Below are 21,266 nucleotides of genomic sequence, written 5' to 3'. Positions count from 1 at the left end.
ATTATTTATATAATTAAAATATATTCTATTTATATAAATAATAGTAGGTATTTCTGGTGGACCATACGTGCTTGAACCAAATTCTTTTAAATGGCACACAGTGGGAAGATAAGAGGCAATGGGCACAAGCTGAAATGCACAAAATTCCATTTAAACATAAGAAAAAGCACTTTTAGCATGGGGAACGTCAAATACTGGAATGTGTTACTCAGAGTTGTCCAAAACTCAGCTTAGCCTTGAGCAACCTTCTCTAGCTGAACCTGCTTTGAACAGAGGGGTTGGAGGGGTTCCAGGTTCTAGGTCCACATATCCCTTCCACACTCTCTGGCTCTTCAACAATCATCAGAAGGGAAAAGTCCTATCTATAACTTCTCTGTATCTTTCAGAGGAATCTTTGCTCCTTAGCAGAGTCCACGGAAGTCTGAATCTATGGAGGACCAGAAGAAATTGGTTGTGAAGGAATAACTGTAAAAATTATTCAAGACAAGGTTCAATGATATTCAGCAGAGGAACCTGGAAAGACAGGGCAGCTTATCATGCATGTCTAGAAGCCTCTGCAGCTGAGACAGAGGAGAGAGGTGAATCTGTGGGACAATAGGGTATAGCTAAACCTCTGCAAGGCATCAGAATAGAAAATACTGAGATTTTCCTTATTCTTGAAAACATGAAAAACAAGTTTCTTGTAGAAGGTTTGAAATGTAGACACAGACTAATTAACATGCTTCTGGAATGACACCCCCATGGTAGATCCAAAATATCTGAAACAAAATAGTCATATCAGAAAAGACAGTAGTGACTGCTGTTCACACTGAAGATTATACTGGTGATTCAGAGAGTCCCAATGTCCATGTTTGCTCATTCAGCAAGTCCTCATGACCTCAGCAGGACATGAAGTAAAGCTGTAATATACTTGAACCTCTTCACGTCAAGCTGCACTGGCCCCTCTGAAGTCATGAGTCAAAGTTATCAATTCCTTACAAAGATATAGGGAAAGAAATTCTGTCTTCATCAGATAGTCATGTTGGTAGGGACTATAAAGCAGGCAAATTCACAGATGGAGAGATGGAGACAGGCAATCTGTACAGCAGAGTGTTCAGGTTGATTAAGTTGGACCTGTATATCACCTTAATAATGTTGAGAGGAACAGGAGCACCAGGAAAGATTTGCTTCTGTTTTTAAAATGTTTTAGGAACAAGTTCTCTCTAAGGAAAAGCTGACATTTCCATAGAAGACAAAGGAACAGAAAAGTCAAGAATATATTCAAGAGAAGAGAAGTAAACTAAGAGTGATGCTAGCAAACTGGGAGCAGAAGAGCTTAAGGAGGGGAAGTTATGAAAGTGACTGAATACAATAAAAGAATAGCATTAAAAAAACAGTTAACTTGACCCAAGATAACAGAAAAAACTAAGGAATGCCCTTTATGACTTACAGTTGAATCTGGGCAGCAGGGATACTTGTCCTGTAGGGGTCTGCAGGGCAAAAATATTTCTGAGCCCAAGTAGTAAGAGTGGTTTGCATAAACAGTGGAGGTAATTACACACAGAGGCAAGCACACACAATGATGCAATACAGTTGAACTGCAGGATAAGCAGCTACATAGATACATAGATTGAAAAAAAAATCATATGATTTCCTTTGCAAGATATATAGCTGATATATATCATAAGACAGCAAAAGTTACAACTTTAATTCTACAAACCTGAATGAAGTCAAATACTGTAAGTGGAAGTATGTCATCCAGTATGGCCGTATCTTTTGAGAATCTGTTAAGCATACCACCTATGGATTAAGGAAAAAAAAGTCACACATTTTAATACCCCCCCCAAATCCCACATTTACTACTTTAACAAAAGTTACAACTTTTTCTGAATGCAAAATATTAAATACAGGATTTTTTTTAAGTATAAGCAATTCCATAACAGTTTAGTGGAGCTACATCTTCTGTCTCCCTGGAGGAATTCGGCTGCACAACCTCTGTTTCAGCTCTTGGTAAAAAAAAACCAGGAAAATGTAATTTTAAAAAAGAAACAACTAAAAAGGGCAGAAATGGAGGCAGAAAGCATAAGGTACCCCTTATTCAGCAGGCCCTGATGATGCACACGTAATTTGCACATCAGCATTTACCTGGGTTTGTAACCTATTTCTTAATTTTTGAGTAGAATTACTGTATTAAAGATTATGTAACAACAAAGTTAAGAATACAAGGGAAAATTAAAGAGAAGCTCATTGTTGTGTCATCATTTGGCAGTGTATCCTGTGATCTAGTACTTATCAGTAAGAAACACATGATATAGGAATTTCATGTTAAATGGGAGATGGAACTTGTTGCACCAGTTATATAATGAGCTTTATATCAACTCCCAAATTGAATATGCATACCATCATTCACACTAACTGATGTTTTATGCCATTTTAGTAGGACTATTCATAAAAAAGGCACTATTTATCATCCACATCTGATTCCTTGTCACTCATGACATAGCTGACAATATGTTTTCTATTGCATTTTTTGACAAAGTCTATTCTTTAGAAGTTATTCTACTTTTATTGCCTAGAACAGTTAATGGTTTATTTTCTCCAAATTTCTTTCTTACAGGGTGATATTTCAGAATCAGAATTGACAACTGAAATATGTCACACTTAAGTGCAATCAAGCTTCATTAAAAGAATCACAAATTACCTTATGTGGCAAACTTCTAACATTCCACTTGACTGAAAATGTAAATGGAAGGTAACATTGTCCTTTAACAGGATGAAAACCATTAAATTGAAATTAAATGCATAAGTGAGTCAATCACCTCCCATTTCAGTTACCTGCTTTCCAAGAGTTGAAGGTTGACATAGGTGCATGAAGAACTGCATGCACCATCTTCTGATGAAGAGTTTTAGACACTGTTATAAGTGTGTGCACAAGGGGCAAACCTCTGAAGATTCCCATGGCAAGCAGAGTATCTGCCACACCCACGTAGATGTAAACGATGTAGTAGCTGCTAGTGACAGTGACAATCACAGGAGGTTTGTCAGAGGTGCTGTTTTCTGCCTGGGTTGAATTTGCCTTCAAAGCTGTCCTGTGTGATGGAAATGAAAAATACATGCATTACTGGGAATTGTGTGCTCTTTCTCTTTTATTTACTGAACAAAACCAAACAGTACTCCAGTGTCCATTTGTTTTAAAGCTATGCTAATGGCTATAGATATTTCCAGTCATTTTTAAAATATTGTCATGAACGTATGAAATATAAATTATTAATTGCTCTGGTAGTCTCTTGCAAATCTGCTGCCTATTTAATCACTGACAAACCTAACTTAATCTAGGAAATACACACAGTTCTTTAAAACAGAAAAATTAGTTTAAGTCTTGAAAAAACTGAATTACTACAGAAGTAAAATTCTTTAGGTATGCCATAAAAATCAAAGCCCTTAGTGACAATGGAAGTTGGAATCAACATAAATCACTCCACCTCCAGTGAGAGCTATGTCACCATATGCTTCTATACTCACACACAGTCATTGCTGCAGGACAAAAACAGGGCTTAAAAGCATTAACCCAGGAAAAGCCACTGGCTTTTCTGCTGCTCAGTACATTTTAACCTACAACTGCTGATCCTATAACTTCTGGGAATTCTTCATAGATGAGCTGTAGAAATTTTACAAATGGGGGTATTACAGAAACTGCTCCCTGGAAATGTTCCTAAGCAAGTCTTACCAGACCTCTGAATCATGAAGGTATACTGAAGATAATCAGGTCCCTGCATCCCCAGAGTGAGCTGACCCAGGAAAATCTTGCATACAGTGTTGTGTACTCCATAACAAGGCATAAACCATTCAACTGTTAGCACTTAAAGAAGTACCAGATACCACCTACACAATGCATTTCAATCATCCATCTATGAACCATTTTGTTGACTATAAGATAGTGACTATCCACATAGAATTCTGGCAGAATTTATTCATTCTTTAAAGAAAAAAAATAAAATAATGGTTACCCCAGTTTCTCAAAAAACTATCTCCACTACTTACTTTTGAAGAAACCATACCCCAGCAAGAGAAGCAGCTACCTGTGACCAAAGAAAACAGAGTCAGATTTTGGTTTATCACTTTATGTAATCATTCTCTCATATATTTTTTCATTTACTTTATACCTGTTTTTAGAGGGAACATTACAAATGGGTGGAAGTCAAACCTACTTAAAGCAAAAACCTTGTAATATCTGCTTCTCTCTCCACGGAAACAATTTAGTGCATCCCACCAGGGAAGCTACATTTAGACTTGTATTACAATCAGGCTCTCAAGTGCCCCAGAGATTCTTGAATTCTAGAAACTCTTGTGTTCTTTTTTACCATAATATTAACAAAGGCTTGCTAATGTCTTCCTACTGATAACTGTATGCCCTTTAAGTTTTAAAGATTAATATTGTTTATGGCCCTGGAAGAGTAAGTCTCTCAGTATCTTCAAAGGCATCTATTCACATATGAATGTCATACCTTTATTATTTTTGCATTGTTGTTCTTGCTAGCTGATATCTACATTTGGTATATTCATTTGACTGATATTGCTTTGCTGCTTTAGGTTTTACATAATTTTCCACATAAGCTATTGTAATATTTTTAAAATGTAGGATTAAACCTTTTTTATTGTGACATGGTTCAGTGCTCAACAAGAATTTAGTCTGTGATATATTCTTGTCTGTCTACCAAGATACTGGAGATCTTAATCTAGTCTATTAGATTTTAGTTTGCTCTGTTCCTGACTATGATAATTTTTCTAAGGGTTGAAACAGTTCTTACATTTTCTTCCCATACATTTTTATGTCACTGGTACAGAAATATATTGTGGTAATACCCCAACTGATACACATAACTGAAGTCTTCTCTATGGGAGCCACCAACTTCTGCAGGTCTTACTCAAGATTGACCATGATGGTCCTGAATTTAGGTATTTGTAAGAATCAGGCTTCTTTCACAATAATATTTTTACATCTCCCAACAGAATTCTGTTCTCATCTTGACTCCTCACAAGAGAGGAGTTTTTTCAGCTGGGAAGATGATGGTAGGTAATAATGTCACAGAATAGTTTCACAAAGCCTTTCTCTGTGTTTCCTTACAAAAGTGCTCTTCTCGCAGTTCAGCAGCCCTAGTCTCTGGGTATTACATCCATGAGACACAGTTTTGAGCTGCTTAAGTGGGCTACACAACACACACCACACAAACCTAGGAAATAAGTACAGTTGATGTCCTATTTAGGGTGACCATGTGAACTCACCTTGGAATCTGCAACAATCCATTCAAAAGCCATCCATTCCAAAGCAGTCCTTTCAAATCTAAAGTATCATCTCTAGAATTTTCAAAGTACTCCCACCCAGATCTGAACCACCACTTTCCATTTACTTGGATGTTCATCACTAGCCTGTCTTCGTTATCTCAGGTTGGAAGGGTACAAACGATAGCAGAGGACACACAAACACTTGGAATGGTATTTCAGCTCACACACAGAGGTTTGCTCAAGACTGGGCTGCAGCTATTTTCCAGCCCATTCATTTACCAATGATAGTCACACTGGAAACTTTAAATTGTATGGAAACATTCTTTGTCATAAGATTATTTTTTTCAGTTAGAAGATAAGGTTTTCAAAACCATTTAAAATTATTTAGTCTAAAATAAAAGCAAAAATGTGTAATAAGCATTTAGAAATATATGCTGCATGTACAGGAATAAATCTGATGTATCTTAGAATTTAAATTTCCTTTGCCTCTAAAGCTCACTTTCAGCTTTGCTGTTCTTTACACAGCCATTTTCCACAACCATGAAAACAAAATTTACAAGAGGAGCTATACCTCTAAGTACAGCCTTGCTGATGGAGTTGGTTTAAAAGTTAAGATGTTAAACTAGATTTAAGCTCCAGGATTTATTCCTGGTCCAAGAGAAGTAACTTAAATCACCTGCAATATATCATTGGTGTAAATTCAGAATACAGATCAGATCAGTCACATCTTTCTCCAGCTATGATGATACTAGAAGTTTGAATCTCACCACAGAATTGCTAAAAACCCTTTGCTGATAATCAGTCAGAAAATAATCCTAAATTCCTAATGGATTCTTCTCTTCATTCAGTTCATGTTGAAAAATGCCAAGAGAAATTGGCACAGTATTTTGTAAGTTGGCATGTGAATACAGTCTCATTGATTTCTCCCTATGAAACATCTTCCTTCACTTTAAAAAATACTTGATTTAGGATATTTACTGTAGAAGAGAACATTAAGAGGTTCTATATGCCTAAAGTTTTTCTAAATTGAGAGATAAGACAAAAAGCAGGCGATTTCTGATACATGAAAAACAGTCAAATGAGCCAGATGTTCATCAGTACTTGTTCTGGTGTTTTACACCATCCTTGGAAAAAGTCTTCTCTGCATGCTGCAGGACCACCCCTTCCATCTTCCACTGCCCCCACAGGCATTCAGCACTCTGCCTTACTCACCACTCTTCTTTCACTAGGAGCAAAGCTAGTAACTCATTTTTCAAAGCAATTTTCCAGAATTTATGTATGTGCTGATAAAAAAAAATTATGGCAATTATTGTTCTTAACTGCCTAAGGCTATTCAAAGGTAATTTTAATGAAAAATGGAAGATTATTCACCTGTGAACAAAAGACTTGCATAAGGTAATAATTCTTATTTGTGGTATCACATAGAGAAAATAACCTGGGTAATTTGAGAAGATGGGTCTTCTGCTGCTGTGCACTAACCACTAACTTTGATGAAGAAGTGTTCATCTAAGCAGTAGAAAAGTCACTACAATTTAATTTAGCAGCAGTTTTCAATAAGTGGTACATACAAGAGCTTATGTCTTGATGCTTTATCCATTTTCACAAAGACCAATTTGAACAAACATCATTTGTTGCAACATGACACCAAGCACAGATTTTCTTACCTCAGCTAGGAAGACAATCACACACAAAATCAGAACAAAAATCAAGTTTTTGTGGATAGTAACGTATCTGAAGTAGGTATTCCATGTAGTAACAGTACCCATGCTTTCAGCATCATCACTGAAGCACTCCTGTCAAAAAAACAGTAAAGTAAGAATGCTAATAATATCTCTGTATGAGAATTTCTGACACAAGAATGCTATTGTTCTTTCTGCTAACTCGCTGCAAATAATTGAGCTGAAGCATTAAATTGGCTGATAATGGCAAAGAGGAAGGTACTGACCGGTTGAGTCACCTCTGATACAAAAACACAATCAAGAGATTATTTGAAATTTTCAGAAAACAATGACAGAAGCTGAGATTTGTCTAGCACTACCAGAATCAGAAACTATTAATCAATAGCTATTTTCTTTTAATGGACAATTATTATTGTGATATTAGAGTAAATTTGTAAGATTTTTCTTTTTTTCTGTTGAGCTCAAAAGAAAAAATGGGCAGTGCTTCAGCAAATATTGAATTTAAATTTTCCTTGGACATCTGTTTCCACCTAGGAAACTTCCCCAGAAAATTTTCCTATCCTGAGAAAATCAGCTGTCTGTTTTGAAAATGAAAGTCATCCATCATGACCAATTGAAGCAATCAGAAAAAAATGAATTTTGGTCCAGTTTTTGGTATAAAACTCAACCTTCTGGAGTTTTTTGCACATCCATAAAACCAGAGTAAAATCAGACTTCCTCCTCCATTCATTATTTGCATCAGGACACAAGAATTAAGCAGTCTGACAAATTTATCAAATTTGATCAAATTCCAGTTTTAAAAACTGTGCTAGTACTTCAAATGTATTTTATTTTTTCCATGAGCCTTAATGTTTCAAAGGTGAATTTTACCTAAATGACTTAAAGCAATGTTTTTTCAAGTTATGGTTTCAAATTTTATTTTATCCTAAGTAATCTGAAAGGTAAAGTGCAAGAGATGTAAATTCTGTATTGAAATTCCCTACACTTAGCACTGAAAAATGAATGAAAAAATAAGGCAATACAATTTTTGAGGATTTCAATGATTTTGAGATGATACTTGAGTTTAAAAATTTTCACAGGTATTCAAAACACATATTCTGCAGAGAAATGCTGCATTAGGAAGGAAATAGTCCAGTAGAGAAATAGATGAGGAGTATAATACACTAAACCATCACCATAACCGAAGCCAAGGTGAATTCAAATCAACGCACACCTTCAGATCCTCTTCATTGATTTCATCACTTATGTCCAGGACGCTGTCTCGCGACACCCGCCTGGTGTAGATATCCATCTCAGCAGACAGGTTTGTCTGAGGCACCATGGACATTTTCCGAAAGGTTGTACTTCCCTTCTTGGGGAAGTTTGGTCCGTAGCTGACAGAGGTGCTCGTCATGAGGTTGAGCACCGACTGCCTCCTGTGCCCCTGCAGCAGATGGTCAGGCCTGAGCATCCCGCTCCTCAGCAGGGCCACGTCGCCCTGCTCCACGTCGGGCACCAGCGAGACCCTCCTGTCCAGCGGGTCACTGTGCCCGTCCTCTATCCCATTGACCTGCACCCCGTTCTTCTGCACCACTGAGAACTTCCTATTTGCATTAAGGGGGTTAATAATCACAGAGTTCCTCCTCTTGTCGTTCAAATCTGATTTTTGTTTAAAAGATTGCTTCTTTATTTCATTGCGCGATCCCACGCCTTCTCCTTCAATGGAAAATCGTCGGAGAGTCTCAGTAAGGATTGAATTTCTTCTCTCTGCGCTGAACTGATCAAAAGAGTCAAATCCCATCAGCTCTGAGCTGAAGTCTGGCCGTTGACCCTGAAGTTCCGAAAATGTTCCATAGAAATAGCAGCTCCCTTCATGTAAGATTAATATTTTGTCAGCAATCTTTAAGTGTTCCAATTTTGAAGTAACCAAGATCCTTGTTTTATTCGCCATCAACTTGCATACACAGCTGTAAAAGATGGAAGTGTGAACATTTAGACTTTTTTGTTCTCATGAATAAATGATGATTTTATCCCTTTCAATTTGCTTTTACCTGCCCTTCTCCCAGTGTGAGCAGTCTTGGGTGCTACCTCAAACTACAAAGGAAGTGGTAAAGCTGAGATGTTTAAAGGGTGAGTACTTTATTGCAGGAACCAAAAAAGAGGTAAAATTTTATCATGTTTGGGTCAACCCAAAAGGCACACTTCATCATGAAGTATTTCTTTTCATCTTAGGGTTACTCAGATCTGCTGATCTGAGACTTAGGAGTATTACTCCAATTTCAAAACTTCAAAATTACAGAGGCTGAAAAGCTAGTGGATGACAGTGTGTGTCCTTACAGATTTCATCAAAAGGACAAGCAAACAGTCTCTGACTTGGGCCAACCTGTGCCAACCATCAGCAGGCAGTTTCAGGTGATTCAACGTTCAGTGATTAGAAAAACAGGTCAAAATATAGCTTTTTGTAAAAAATTATACTTACAAGGCAGGTAATTGTTTTAAAGTGAAAGCCTTTCTGATACAAAGGCATGTCAGATATAAAGCCACATGCACTGGGAGCACGAGATTACAGCAGGCTCAATATGTTAAGGTGGAAGAGGGAGCAGTAATGCTCACACCTGGCCCAGGCTTGTTCCCCACACAGTGCATTGTCCTACTACTAACAAAAAATACTCAAAATATGTACATAATACTAAAACATAATTCTATGAGAAACCCTAAAAATTAACATCCCAACAGGCATAATTTGGATCACTTCAGTATTTTTGTACTGCTAATAAAACCCCTTCATTTTACTTTGCACTGATTGGTGAGATTCTGAAATACAGTGTATCAAAATACGCAATACCTTTCAAATATCTCTTTTTCTGTAAAAATGTCTAAGTGTCCAAAGGGAGAATCCAGGAGATACAAATCAGCATCTTTGTACACTGCCCTGAACAGAAAAAAAATGTAAATGACATTAACTTTCATATCTCTTATAAATTAAATATAACTTAAGAAGAATTCCTCAAATCTTTTACTTGATAGACTTTCTACAGCATCCATATAGAACTGAAGTTTAACATTAAATATATTTATAAGACATTTTTTAATTAAGTCTTTTCTTACTGCAGACCACATTACAAACTAACTCAGTTTTGCATTAGTTTTGGTGCAATGAAACAAAGCTGTCTTTTACACAGGTTACTCTGTGTAAAAAGAAATCTGTTTATGGCCTGAATCTGACAGTCCTCATTGGTGCATATTGACCATTTCAATGGGAATTTAAGGTCTACTGTAACATCTACTGGTGCCTGAGGGAATATTGCATATGTGTGAATAAACATGTGAAAATACTTATGTCTCAGCACTTAATTTCAAAGGTACTTAAAACAAAGTGAGCAAATAAAAGTGAATTAATTAGGCATGGTCTTGCACACATCATTTGCAAAGGGACTGTACAATTTTTGGGTTGAAGACATCAAATAGGACCTTAAGCTGTATGTACCTGGACGTGGCTCACTGAGACCTAAAGCTCTGGTTAAGAGGGTTCCTTAAAAAAATTTTGAATAGAAGTTCAAAAAGACCCCCTGCCTTCCTCTGTGAGAATGAAAATCATTATGTGATATCAATCAGAGTATAATTAATAAAGAAATCCAGCCAGCTGCATTTATGTATTTTTTAAAGCATGTTATTCAGTGTGAAAATATTTAACCACCAAGAGAAAAAGCCCTCAGTATTAGCTCATTATGTTAATAAAACCAGCAACTTTATTGAAAAATCCTCCAACACGATGGACTTCATATTTTACATTTTTATGATGTAGTGGCTGCACAGCAACAAAACTTCACACTGCTGTTTGTGCTTTGCAGGGTTTTATTGATATAATTTGTGTGTTGCACTTAGTAGCTACAAAGCTGCTGGCTTTAGGGTACCAGGCCAGCAAGCAGACTCTAGCCCAGGACATGCACTGTGTTGTCCCCTTGGTCCTTTCTTTCCCCCGTTTGCAGGTGCAGGCACTGGCAGTGCTCTATAAGAAAGATAGGCTCATGCAATCTCCACCTTCTCACGATGGCTGGTTGATGTCACTTCTGTCTCAGATTCTAATTTCACTTGGCCTTGCACAGACTACACCAGATAGGTTTATGCAGCCAGTCCAAGAACATAATGTCCAGTTTATCACCAGTTTATTACCTAGGTACAACCCAGGGCTGTAAACCTAAATTTACACCCCTAACTTCTCAGAGCTTTGTCTGCAATACACACACACCTTGTAGCACACTGAACTTGGACTGGAGCCCAAACAAAATCTGTGATAGTCACATGTAATTGTTTTAAAAATTACTGTTCTACAGCTGACAATAAATACCTAAGTTCTGTGAGCCTCCAGGAAACAAGCTGTGACCATCCAAAAAGTGACAGACGTGATTATCCATAACATCTAGGAAACAGTCCGAGTATATGTTAAATTTTAAATGAAAATCTTAGTGAGATTACATGCTTTGAAAGCTTTGCCTGATCTTCCCCTTCTCTTTCCCCTTACTGCATAAACCAGAACCACCCATATGCCTCTTCAGTCTCACAAACCCACTCTGAAAGATTCTTCATTTTAATGATCTCATCTTTTAGCCTCGCTCAGATGTGCACATCTTTCATGGGATGCCAGTACTGATCGCTATAATGTGATTTTACTTCTACGCAGTGTTTCTGGGCATGGGAATCAACACAATTTGCACTTGGCACAGAAATAAATGGGGCCATTTACACATCTGAGCTGTCATTACTGGATTTCTCACAATAGCTAAGTGATTCTGCTGAAACACATAGCTAATTTATAAGACAAACACCTACGTTATTGTTCCGTAGACCTTCAGAATTACTTACTAACATTGGAAGGTCAAACAGACAAGGCAGTTATTCATACATACTAACTAGTCACTGCTTTCTACTTTTTTCTTTTTCTTATGACAGAGAGAAGCCCAGAGTGTTGGCACAAAATGTTTTGGAACATGGCTGCTTTCTTTTTTCCCTCCATTTACCTGCAGACAGGCAGTATGTCATTGATCAACATACAAAACACTTTGAAGAAATGTCATAGCAAGGAAAGGTCTGGAATATTTATTTTTATCTTTCTTTGGGTTTCTGCAGTACATAAAAAGCTACACTTAGAGGTCAGAATTTCCAAATCTTGCATCAGGGAGGGAAAGATTAATCTTAAGCTAAGCCATAGCATTTGTTTGACATCAAACTTTTAAAATTCAGTAAATTAATATGCAGGTGTATCATAAACAAAATTGCATAGCAGAACTCAGATTTCTGATAGTAAAGTCACATTCTTGGTATATCCGGAAGATATTTATTTAGCAGGACATAGTCCACGTGTATTTAAATGCTTAGTCATAATACATTCCATATCTGTGAAACAGTACACTGCTTGAAGAGCAAAATACTCACCTTGCCAGTGAGATCCGTGCTCGTTGACCTCCACTCAGAATGATTCCACCTTCACCGAGCAGAGTATAATCTTTTTCTGGGAACTTGGAAATATCCTGTTAACAAGTTTTTTTAAGAATCAGTATTTTCAATATCCAAGAAACTCAAGCTGCAGATTTGATGGAAACATAGTGTACAATTGTCTACAGACAGGTTGGACAGCAGTTGTAAAAAAAACAAAAATCCCACAGAAGTTTTTTTATGTCATTTGTTTATGTAATCAGAAATGATGATAAGAGTAAACATATCATTCTATTCCAGAAAGCAGTCACAAGCTGCAAGATCTCAAGAACCAATATTTGTCTGAATAGTTAATCTCCATAAAAGCAAGGAATGTACCTTCACACAATGTCAGTCCAAGACACTAACTGCTCAAGGGTTCTCTCAAGTAATGATAAATGCACTTGCTGCTGAAGTTAGGGAAAGCAAAAAGCAAACTCTGTTTCTGAGCTCTTCAAAGCCCAGAGAAATATATACTTCAGGCAGGTTCATTAAAAAAGGCTTGACAAGCATTCCTAGCCAGGAATGCTCATGGTTTGCAAAAGGTTTGGGAACCAAGTTCCACTGCTTGAGCTGTAAGTTATTTAGAACTCATTACTAAGTTAAAAATGAATCTTTAGCCAGGGATAAAAGCAGAAAATACCATTTCACTCTCATATGAGACACAGAAAGGAGAAAAGGAGACTCGTGTCCCACTGGCAGGCAGAAATTTTCTTGAGAGCAGTATTTAGCACTGAAATTGATGATCCATGTAAACCACAGAAATTCATGGAAGTGGAGACAAGGAGAATGGCTCATGTGCCTGAAGGTTTTCTAGTTTTTCTACTTTTAGAGTTGCTCTAACAAAAAATATTAATTCTGCCTTCAAGCCTTACCTGACCTACATCTGTGAGCCAATACAGTGACAGCACTACCACTGTGGTGGGTGTGCTTTCAGCAGACTGTTCCCCAAAACACAGGCGGGATGAGCTGCTGTGCCTCGTGGCACCCAGGGGATACAATCTCAGGGCAGTTTGCCATGCAGTGAGTGGGGATCCCTGACTGTGCCAGGAGCTCCCAGTGCCTGTGCTCCCTGCCCAGCAGCACCATCCTGCCTGTGCGCGCCTTCCTGCAGCCAAGGAAGCTGACTGAGGCACCCAGTGCCAGACAAAATCAGCTCCACTGTTCTCATGCACCTTTCATTTTCCTTTCAGTGCAGCTTCTTAGGGAAAAAAAGGTGCATGATCTCTCAGAACCTGAGCTTCTGAGAGGGATCTTTAGGCTGTGATCTGGAAGGGGTATCCTGGTTTGGGGTCTCATCCTGCAGGCAGCCAAGGGGCAGGCAGGAACTCAGCTGTCTGCATGTCTCTGCACCCACAGAAACCCACAGCTTCCACACTGGAGGGCACATGAAGCACTATCAGGGCAATACTGTCTGGGATTCTAAGTTGACCTGCTCTCTGTAAGCTTGTTTTTCATACAAAGACACATACAATCCAATTTTGATGGCACCTGCTGTGATTTTGATGGTTTATCACTCTCTGTTGGGCAACCTATTGCCGTTCCAGGCCTTTGAGGTTTTGCAAAATAAATAAATAAATAAATAAATAAATAAATAGATTCATTAATTAAAATCCTTCCAAAAAATGTTTCCTTCTTCCTCCCCTGCAAATTTCCCTGACCTCAGGAACAGAGTGAACAATGCTGTTCAGACTTGGAACAGTGACAGATGAAGGGTCCAGCCACTCAAGAGCTCGAAATTGACTGCCTGCTGTGTCAGGAAATGGGAGATTCTTACAACTCTTTAATTTGATAATAGCATTTACTTCCTGACTAAGAGGATTCTGACCTTAAAATCAAGATGCTCTTATTTATGGAAAATCTATTGCAGGTGATTTTTAAATTATTCTCACATTAACTAGTTCTTTCCTTCTCATAAATGGAGTCACAAAAGCAAATCCCTGGTATTAAAATATCAGCTCAAGTATTTGCAGAAAGAGAACGAATGTGAAAAACAGTGCCAGCAACAGTTTTAGAGAAAAATTTTCTAACTGTGACAAAATCCCCTTCCTATAAGTCTTGAAGTATTTTGAGAGAATATGTGAAATTCTGGCATAAAAAGTTTTTTGGCATTTCTTTGAGACAACCCAGTCAGATCACTTGTGGTCTCATTATGTATGCAGGAGTCATGTTGACCATCTGTAAATTTGGCCTTAACAGAGGGGTTTGCATGATTAAATATCCAGATCTCCAAGCTGATTTAAGCTGTTTCCCATTTCTACCAGTACTGCAGCCTGTAATGGTGCTGGTGCCCTTGCTGTTTCCCAATTCTACTCCTTCCCAAAAAACCCAGGTGTAGAACTGGGCCCAGCATGTCTTCTCCTGCAAACAGGGTAAAATTCCAGCTCTACTGAAATTCATTCCAGGGTTCCCATTGCTTTAAAGGTTGTAGGATTTCATCAGATATATTTCTTTGCAGGTGTGTCAACATGGAATTTTAATCAGACTTTTAATGAGTTCCCCTTCTGCTCTCCTCTGCCCTTCACCTCAAAATAATATATGGCATGGAGCAGACAAAGAACTTTTCAGGCTGTAATTATCCTAATTAAAAAATGTTTAGTGATTTCTTTCAAAGGCGTAAACAAAGCAATGAAGTCCAATAGACACACAATGCTATTTGTTGGAACACTCATGACCTATTGTAAAAAAGTACATAGGGCTGGTCCCAACACATCCTTGCTGTCATTTTGTGCAGGAAGTGAAATCAAGCCAGGGACAAACCTAATGTAATGATGCTGAACGGCACAAGACTCAGCATATTAATGAAATATGAGCCAGCCACTGGATTTTCCTTAACATAGCTATTTCTAAATGCTTAAATTGAGAAACAGGTTGGTAACAGTTCATATATGAAAAACCCTACAGTTCCCACAGACATTGATTACTTTAGTGGATGCTTCCTAATATCAGGAGCTAAAAAGTTGCACACCCAAGGAGATGGCATCCTTTTTAATAGCTATTTGCTTTTTTTGCAGTGAAACTGCCATCTTCCTCTACCTCGGCAGCAAAGGGATGGCCCTCATAATATCTTTGGGTTTAGTAAGGAAGAATACAGCCAGGATAGGTTCAGGGTGAACAGGAAATATGATCTTATTAAAAAAGGAAACCTCTGAATGGACTTCACATTCCAAGTCTTTTCTGTAGAGGTTAATTGTTATCAGAATCATTTGATAAATCATTAGCAACAATGAAGATAATAAAGCATGACAGAAAACAGTCTCTAAGAACCAAGAGTTGCTTAATACGTCCAGTTACTCAAACTATTCAAGCAGTTCTAATGATAGAACCTAAGTATTTTACTTATGTGACTTCTTTTTCTTCCTTAAATTTGTCCTTAATTGTGTGGAGTTTGACCATCTCTCTTCTGCCTTCTCTCATAAAAGACAAAACAATCATGAAACTGATGGAACAGAGTAGCAGTCTTGAGTCTCTGCATTTCATCTTGGTTCTATTTCAGTTCTCTATTTACCTTCTGTTTTTATTATAGTCACCTCTACAGTAATCTTTATCCCCTTCCTTTTCTTTATTAACATTAACATTTCCTATGCTTTTTTTTCACAGTTCCCAGAAAATCTCCCTCTTCTTATTGCTACTGAAGTTCTTCTTTTTTCATCATCATCATCTTTTGAACTCTTAAAGTTTTGAAATCAAGACTTGTGTTTCAGACTCATACCTACTACAGAACACTTCTAGGAATTTTTAAAATATGAAGAATTTTCAATAATTTCTTGTATCTTGGCTTTTAGATAACCAGCCTGAACATACTTGAATCCTCATTTTCCTGGGAATAAGCCAGAAAACCAGATTTATTGAAGTATTTCAAATAAGATTTTAAAAATATTTAATTTTATTAAGGTAACTCTCTTTTCTCTCCCCATGATTTTGTAAGCCAAAGCTTTTATTACACTTTAGCTGAACCATTTATGAAGGATTTGTGATCCAAAAGCATAAGCTTTGATTTTGTAGCAGTTTGTGACCTCAGAGTGTCAGGCTCACCCAAAACTCAGAGAAATGCTGGCAAAACTTGCTTTCTCCATGGCAAAATATTTCTGTGGAACAGATTTTTGAAATGTGAAGTAGTCGGTGCACTGCATGTGGGTAGGTTAAATGCAGGGTAAGAGAATTAAACATGATTCCAGAAAAGACACACAAGATAGGGCAACATCCAAGGTGATCAGTCCAGAGCCCTGTACCTAAAACAAGGAAAGGGATGGGGAGACCTATGTTTACTAGTGTTTTCAACTAAATGATATCAAAAGAGAACATTGCAGGGAGGGTTCTGTTATACATACTTATCTGATCACTGATAAACTTCATTAAGTCAGTGCATTTGGGAGTTTGTCTCTAATCAAGGTGTTCCCCTGCTTTAAAGAAACTTTGCTAGCCTCTTGACTTCCAGTTCACCCAGAAAACTCACTGTCTGCAGCTTCACAGCTGATGTGCCCATGATTTTGGGCCAGATAAGAATATCAGTTGGAGGAGTCTGTGTAGGCCAGTGGATCACACCAGTGAGGGATGGAAAAAGCAAAGGCTGCCAGTTTTGGGGGCCTCGTGTCTGGGGTGCAGGGCTGGTAGTGGGAGGTTTGACATGGTGCTGATAACACCCAGGTTGTGGGATCAGCGCCCTGATGGCCTTAGGAGTTGGCTTGATGGTCATTGTGGGTCCCTTCCAGTTCAGGATATTCTCTGAATCTGTGATATATTATGTGGACTTTCTGCCTGAAAAAGGCATTTATACTCTTTAGCTGTTTGTATTAGGATGTGATAAACTTCACCTTGACATGCCAGTGGCTCTCCCCAGCTGTGAAGACAGGTTAAGTGACTTGTTCTCACACAATTTACACCATAGACATGTACCTGATTAGATAACCAAGCTGCCATTTAATATCCTCTTGTAGAGAATTACATACCACAAAGCACTCTGTTCCACAGCTGAACCCTTTATTGTTCCTCTCTTCCACACAATTTGTAATCTGCCCACTTCCCTTGTGAAAACAAGGCTCGAAATCAGGGCACAGAGTATTTCACTCGCTAACAGAACTTCTCAACACCTACTGATTTAGTCACGTGACCAAAACCAAAAACACCCAAAAAACCAAAACATGACCTAACCAACCAAACAAAACCCAATCCAAAATCAGCACAGATAAAAAGAGCTGGAGCAGTACATGGGATGCAAGGATGTGTTTCTGTTTTGGAGCATTCTTAGCACTGCAGTGAACTTCTCCCTCCAGGGTGGATTCCATCCTTTGCAAGGAGATGTTGAATTCATGGGAACACAAACCTGGGCTTGGCCTATTGAGTGTCTCTTTCTATAGTTAATCTCTCCACAATCTAGTTATTAGATGAAAATTAATCTCCTGCACTCCCAGTAAACCTAGCTGAAAACCCTACAGAATCTGACCACAAACTTCTTTCACACTATTATATAATTTAATTTCACATGGAAACACTTCCTCTATTTGCATGCCATGTTAAACATTACATTCATGAGCAGCTGGTGTCTCTCAAATCAGAGCATGTGTTTACTTAGAGAGTGGTAATCTCTCAAAGGTAGCTTGCCATTATGTGTTTATGGACTCTTAAGTAACTATTGAAGGATCACATGAATTAACAAGGTGGAAAAATATCTATCTTACATAACAAGAAGGTAAAACTGAAAGTTGTGGAAGTATGACTTCAAAACTCATGAACTACTGGACCCACTCAAATATGATAGGATGCTTGTTAATTTTTAAACACTAATAACTGTAATAGGCTTGCTTCTGTAGTCTTGACTGGAGGAATGCCTTCTCTTAGGATGAGTTTGTTCGATGTTAAAGCATTTAAACATGAAAATTCCTGTTTCAACTATCCAGAGGTTTTACCTTCTTAACTTTTCAAGTTATTACTTAATTTACCACTTACTGTGATAAAATCAAACAAAAATCACATACCCTGCATATACTGGACTCTTAATGCTGGTTTTTCAATCTAAATATCACATTCTTTTCCTATATTTTGTAACATGAATAAAAAGTATTTTGCAAACCCACATACCAACTACAAATTAAATCCTACAAATTTCAATTTATATTCATATTATCCCTACCATTACATTAATACAACCTCCAATTAATACAGTCTTCCTGAGGGAAGTCTCATTTTTATAATTATTTCAAATTTAGTGGCAAGTTTCCACAGACATAAAAACTCTGGAAGTTCACATCTCTCAGTGGAAGAATTTCCACCTCTCTGGAAGTTCACATCTCTCAAGTATACTTTTACAGTATACCTGATCCTTACCTTCATGTGTTTAGCAAAAGTTCAGTCTCTCTTGCTACAACTTTTATTATGAATGTGATGAAAGGTACTTGAAAAAAAGGTTAAACCACTTTGTCAAAAGTGCTGCTGAGGCAGCACCAATTCATTTCATCTTACTTTTTGAGTTCCTTTAAACCTGGCTGTGGGGACTGCCTTTAGAAAATGTGCTCAGAATCCATACTAATTACATCTTGCCTACTCTATTATAGCATTCCAATATAAGACTTCAGAGGTAATAGATATGAGGTAACACCTGCAAACTCAAAAGTACTCTTATTAAAACAATTCATTTCAAAAAAGCTCCTAAATAAAGAACAAATTGTAAGGACTACTGATCCATGCTGGAATGGTTTAACCTGGGAGGTTAAAACCTTCACCTTCTTATTTGCTTACTGGGACCTTAATTTCAGAGAGCCTATTAAATTAGGCATGCACCCTGCTTTCCTGCTTGCTAAAATAATCACTGTTTCTCAAGAAAAAGGAAAAGAGAGCAAGAAGGTAGTAGAGAAGGAACAGGTAGCCATTTTCCTATGCATCTTGAAAACTTTTTACTGAGGTGTTTTGCAGAGTGTGTTGTGTAATTTAAATGCATTGGCATTCCCTTGAGGTCAGCATCACACAAAAATCTGGGCAATGTTTACACACAACTTACATCTCATTACAGTCACATTCAGTGTATGCCAGGTGTTCAAAAAGAAATGTTTGCTAGTAAGGCTGTTTCTTTTGGCTATCAAGAACACTAATGAAACTCTTAATTACAGTCCCTTTATCTCAACTCCAAAGCATTCATTTTTGTTCTTTCACCTTTTACTGCTTTCCTCTTAACCTCCTCCCATTTACAAACTGCAGTAATGAGAACATTGTAAACATGATTTTAACTCTTCTGATGCCTTGATTACTCTTAAAGGAAAAATTTAATCAGGAAATGTAATTGTAATCAAGTTCTTAATAATTTTACACATATAAACCAGGCTACACTGCCATAAAAATACACATTAAAAAAAGTTTGAAAAGCATCCTAGGCATAATTTCACTGATTCACAGAGATGCAGTTGAGAACCCTTCTCATGATTCTTCAGTATTATGTACTGTACAGTGACATCCTGAAATGATGAGGAGCAGTGGTGCTTAGATCTGACAAACTTCCCTCTCTGAGCCTTCAACACGTGACTGTATTCCAGTATGGATCATTTCAGCAGCTCAGATCTCGTGCTCTCAGGCTGGTTTGCACTGTGGTGTCCCTTGCCCTTGCTCTCCCCATGTGCCAGAGAGCACCACAGAGAAGAGCAGTGAGGACCAGGGACCACGAATGAAACCTGTGACACTGCCCTGCTGTCACATATGTCATCCAGTGGGGCCACACTCCCAGGAACACCACTAAAACCCATCCTTCCCACACGAGGACTCACAAAACTGTACCCACTGCAGGAGCATTGCCTGCCCATCAGTCACACAGCCGTGTCAGGGCACTGGGTGGGACAACAGCCACGCTGTGCACCAGAAAAAAGGGTGCTTGAGAGACATGGACACACTTGTAATTAAGCTTGTGATCTCAGGCACAGACTGACATCCTAGTGCGTTGTGCCCTGCACAAACACACTTTGTCAAACTTGGCAGAGCAATATCTGAGGTGTGCACATCTCCAATACAGCATAACAATTTTCTTCTTAATCTTCATCTATCTTCTGTTTCACAGTACATCACAAACAGGTATAATGGCACAACTGGGGGGTAGGTGAATTGCATCAAGACAAAAAGATGAAGAAGCTGAAGAAGCTTAACTCTCTTAAGCTTAACTCTTAAGAGAGTTAAGGAAGTACAAATGTGGCTACCTGAACTACTTGGACAAAAAACGCCCCATTTCAGTGCTCTAAATTCCTATAAACTTATGTAAGCTTAGAAAAGAAATAGAAAATCCTTTTGTTGCTCGTAGTTTCCCTGCTTTTTAGTAATATTTTCTGTGATTAATCAAAATTGCCTGGAGAATAAATCATCTTTTTAACCTTCCTTTTGATGGTTCCATACACAAACAGAACAATATGCAAAGCTGTGAGAACATCTTTTAGAGGAACATAAAACATTCTTCCCTTCCAGACAAACCTACCAAAGCAAACCTGCTGTTTAGATATTGGCTAGCATAAACCACATTTGCCATTCTCTACATTTTACAGAATCTAACATATGACACATTCTAACTTCCGAATAAAGATCTGATTTCCCATACAGGGAAAATTCTATTCTTGGACACCTAAAAAGCTCTGGGAAATATTTACTTGCACTTTCCATCTTTCATAGTTGCTTAGAGATAAATTTACTTTGTGTACTTAGCAACTCTAAAGAGTCTCTAAGTGATACCTCCTTAGTAAATTAACTACATACCAAATCAAAAAAGTCAGGCAGGAGAATGTAGCACTGAATTTTGTGAAAATTCTCATGCACCCCAAATTATATAAGTTACACTTCTCTAATAACATTTCCATATCTCTATAGACCTAAAACAAAGTGGAGACCCCTTGTGTGACATCACCTGGC

The 21,266-nt window shown here is 37.8% G+C and overlaps 1 protein-coding gene across 1 annotated transcript in view; it reads right to left on the bottom strand.

Annotated features, from left to right (window-relative positions):
* Positions 1-21,266, bottom strand: part of CFTR (CF transmembrane conductance regulator) — an 87,275-nt gene that overhangs the window by 30,209 nt on the left and 35,800 nt on the right. Inside the window, exons 12-18 of the mRNA XM_058022998.1 lie at positions 12,354-12,448; positions 9,766-9,852; positions 8,155-8,887; positions 6,927-7,055; positions 4,021-4,058; positions 2,815-3,068; positions 1,700-1,779 (exon numbers count right to left, since the gene is read on the bottom strand). Of these exons, the coding sequence (XP_057878981.1) occupies positions 1,700-1,779; positions 2,815-3,068; positions 4,021-4,058; positions 6,927-7,055; positions 8,155-8,887; positions 9,766-9,852; positions 12,354-12,448 (1,416 nt within the window). The remainder of the gene's footprint in view (positions 1-1,699; positions 1,780-2,814; positions 3,069-4,020; positions 4,059-6,926; positions 7,056-8,154; positions 8,888-9,765; positions 9,853-12,353; positions 12,449-21,266) is intronic.

This window comes from Melospiza georgiana, chromosome 4 (assembly GCF_028018845.1).
Source record: "Melospiza georgiana isolate bMelGeo1 chromosome 4, bMelGeo1.pri, whole genome shotgun sequence".
Classification (NCBI taxonomy): Eukaryota; Metazoa; Chordata; class Aves; order Passeriformes; family Passerellidae; genus Melospiza; species Melospiza georgiana.
This window is presented reverse-complemented; position numbering and strand designations above follow the sequence as displayed.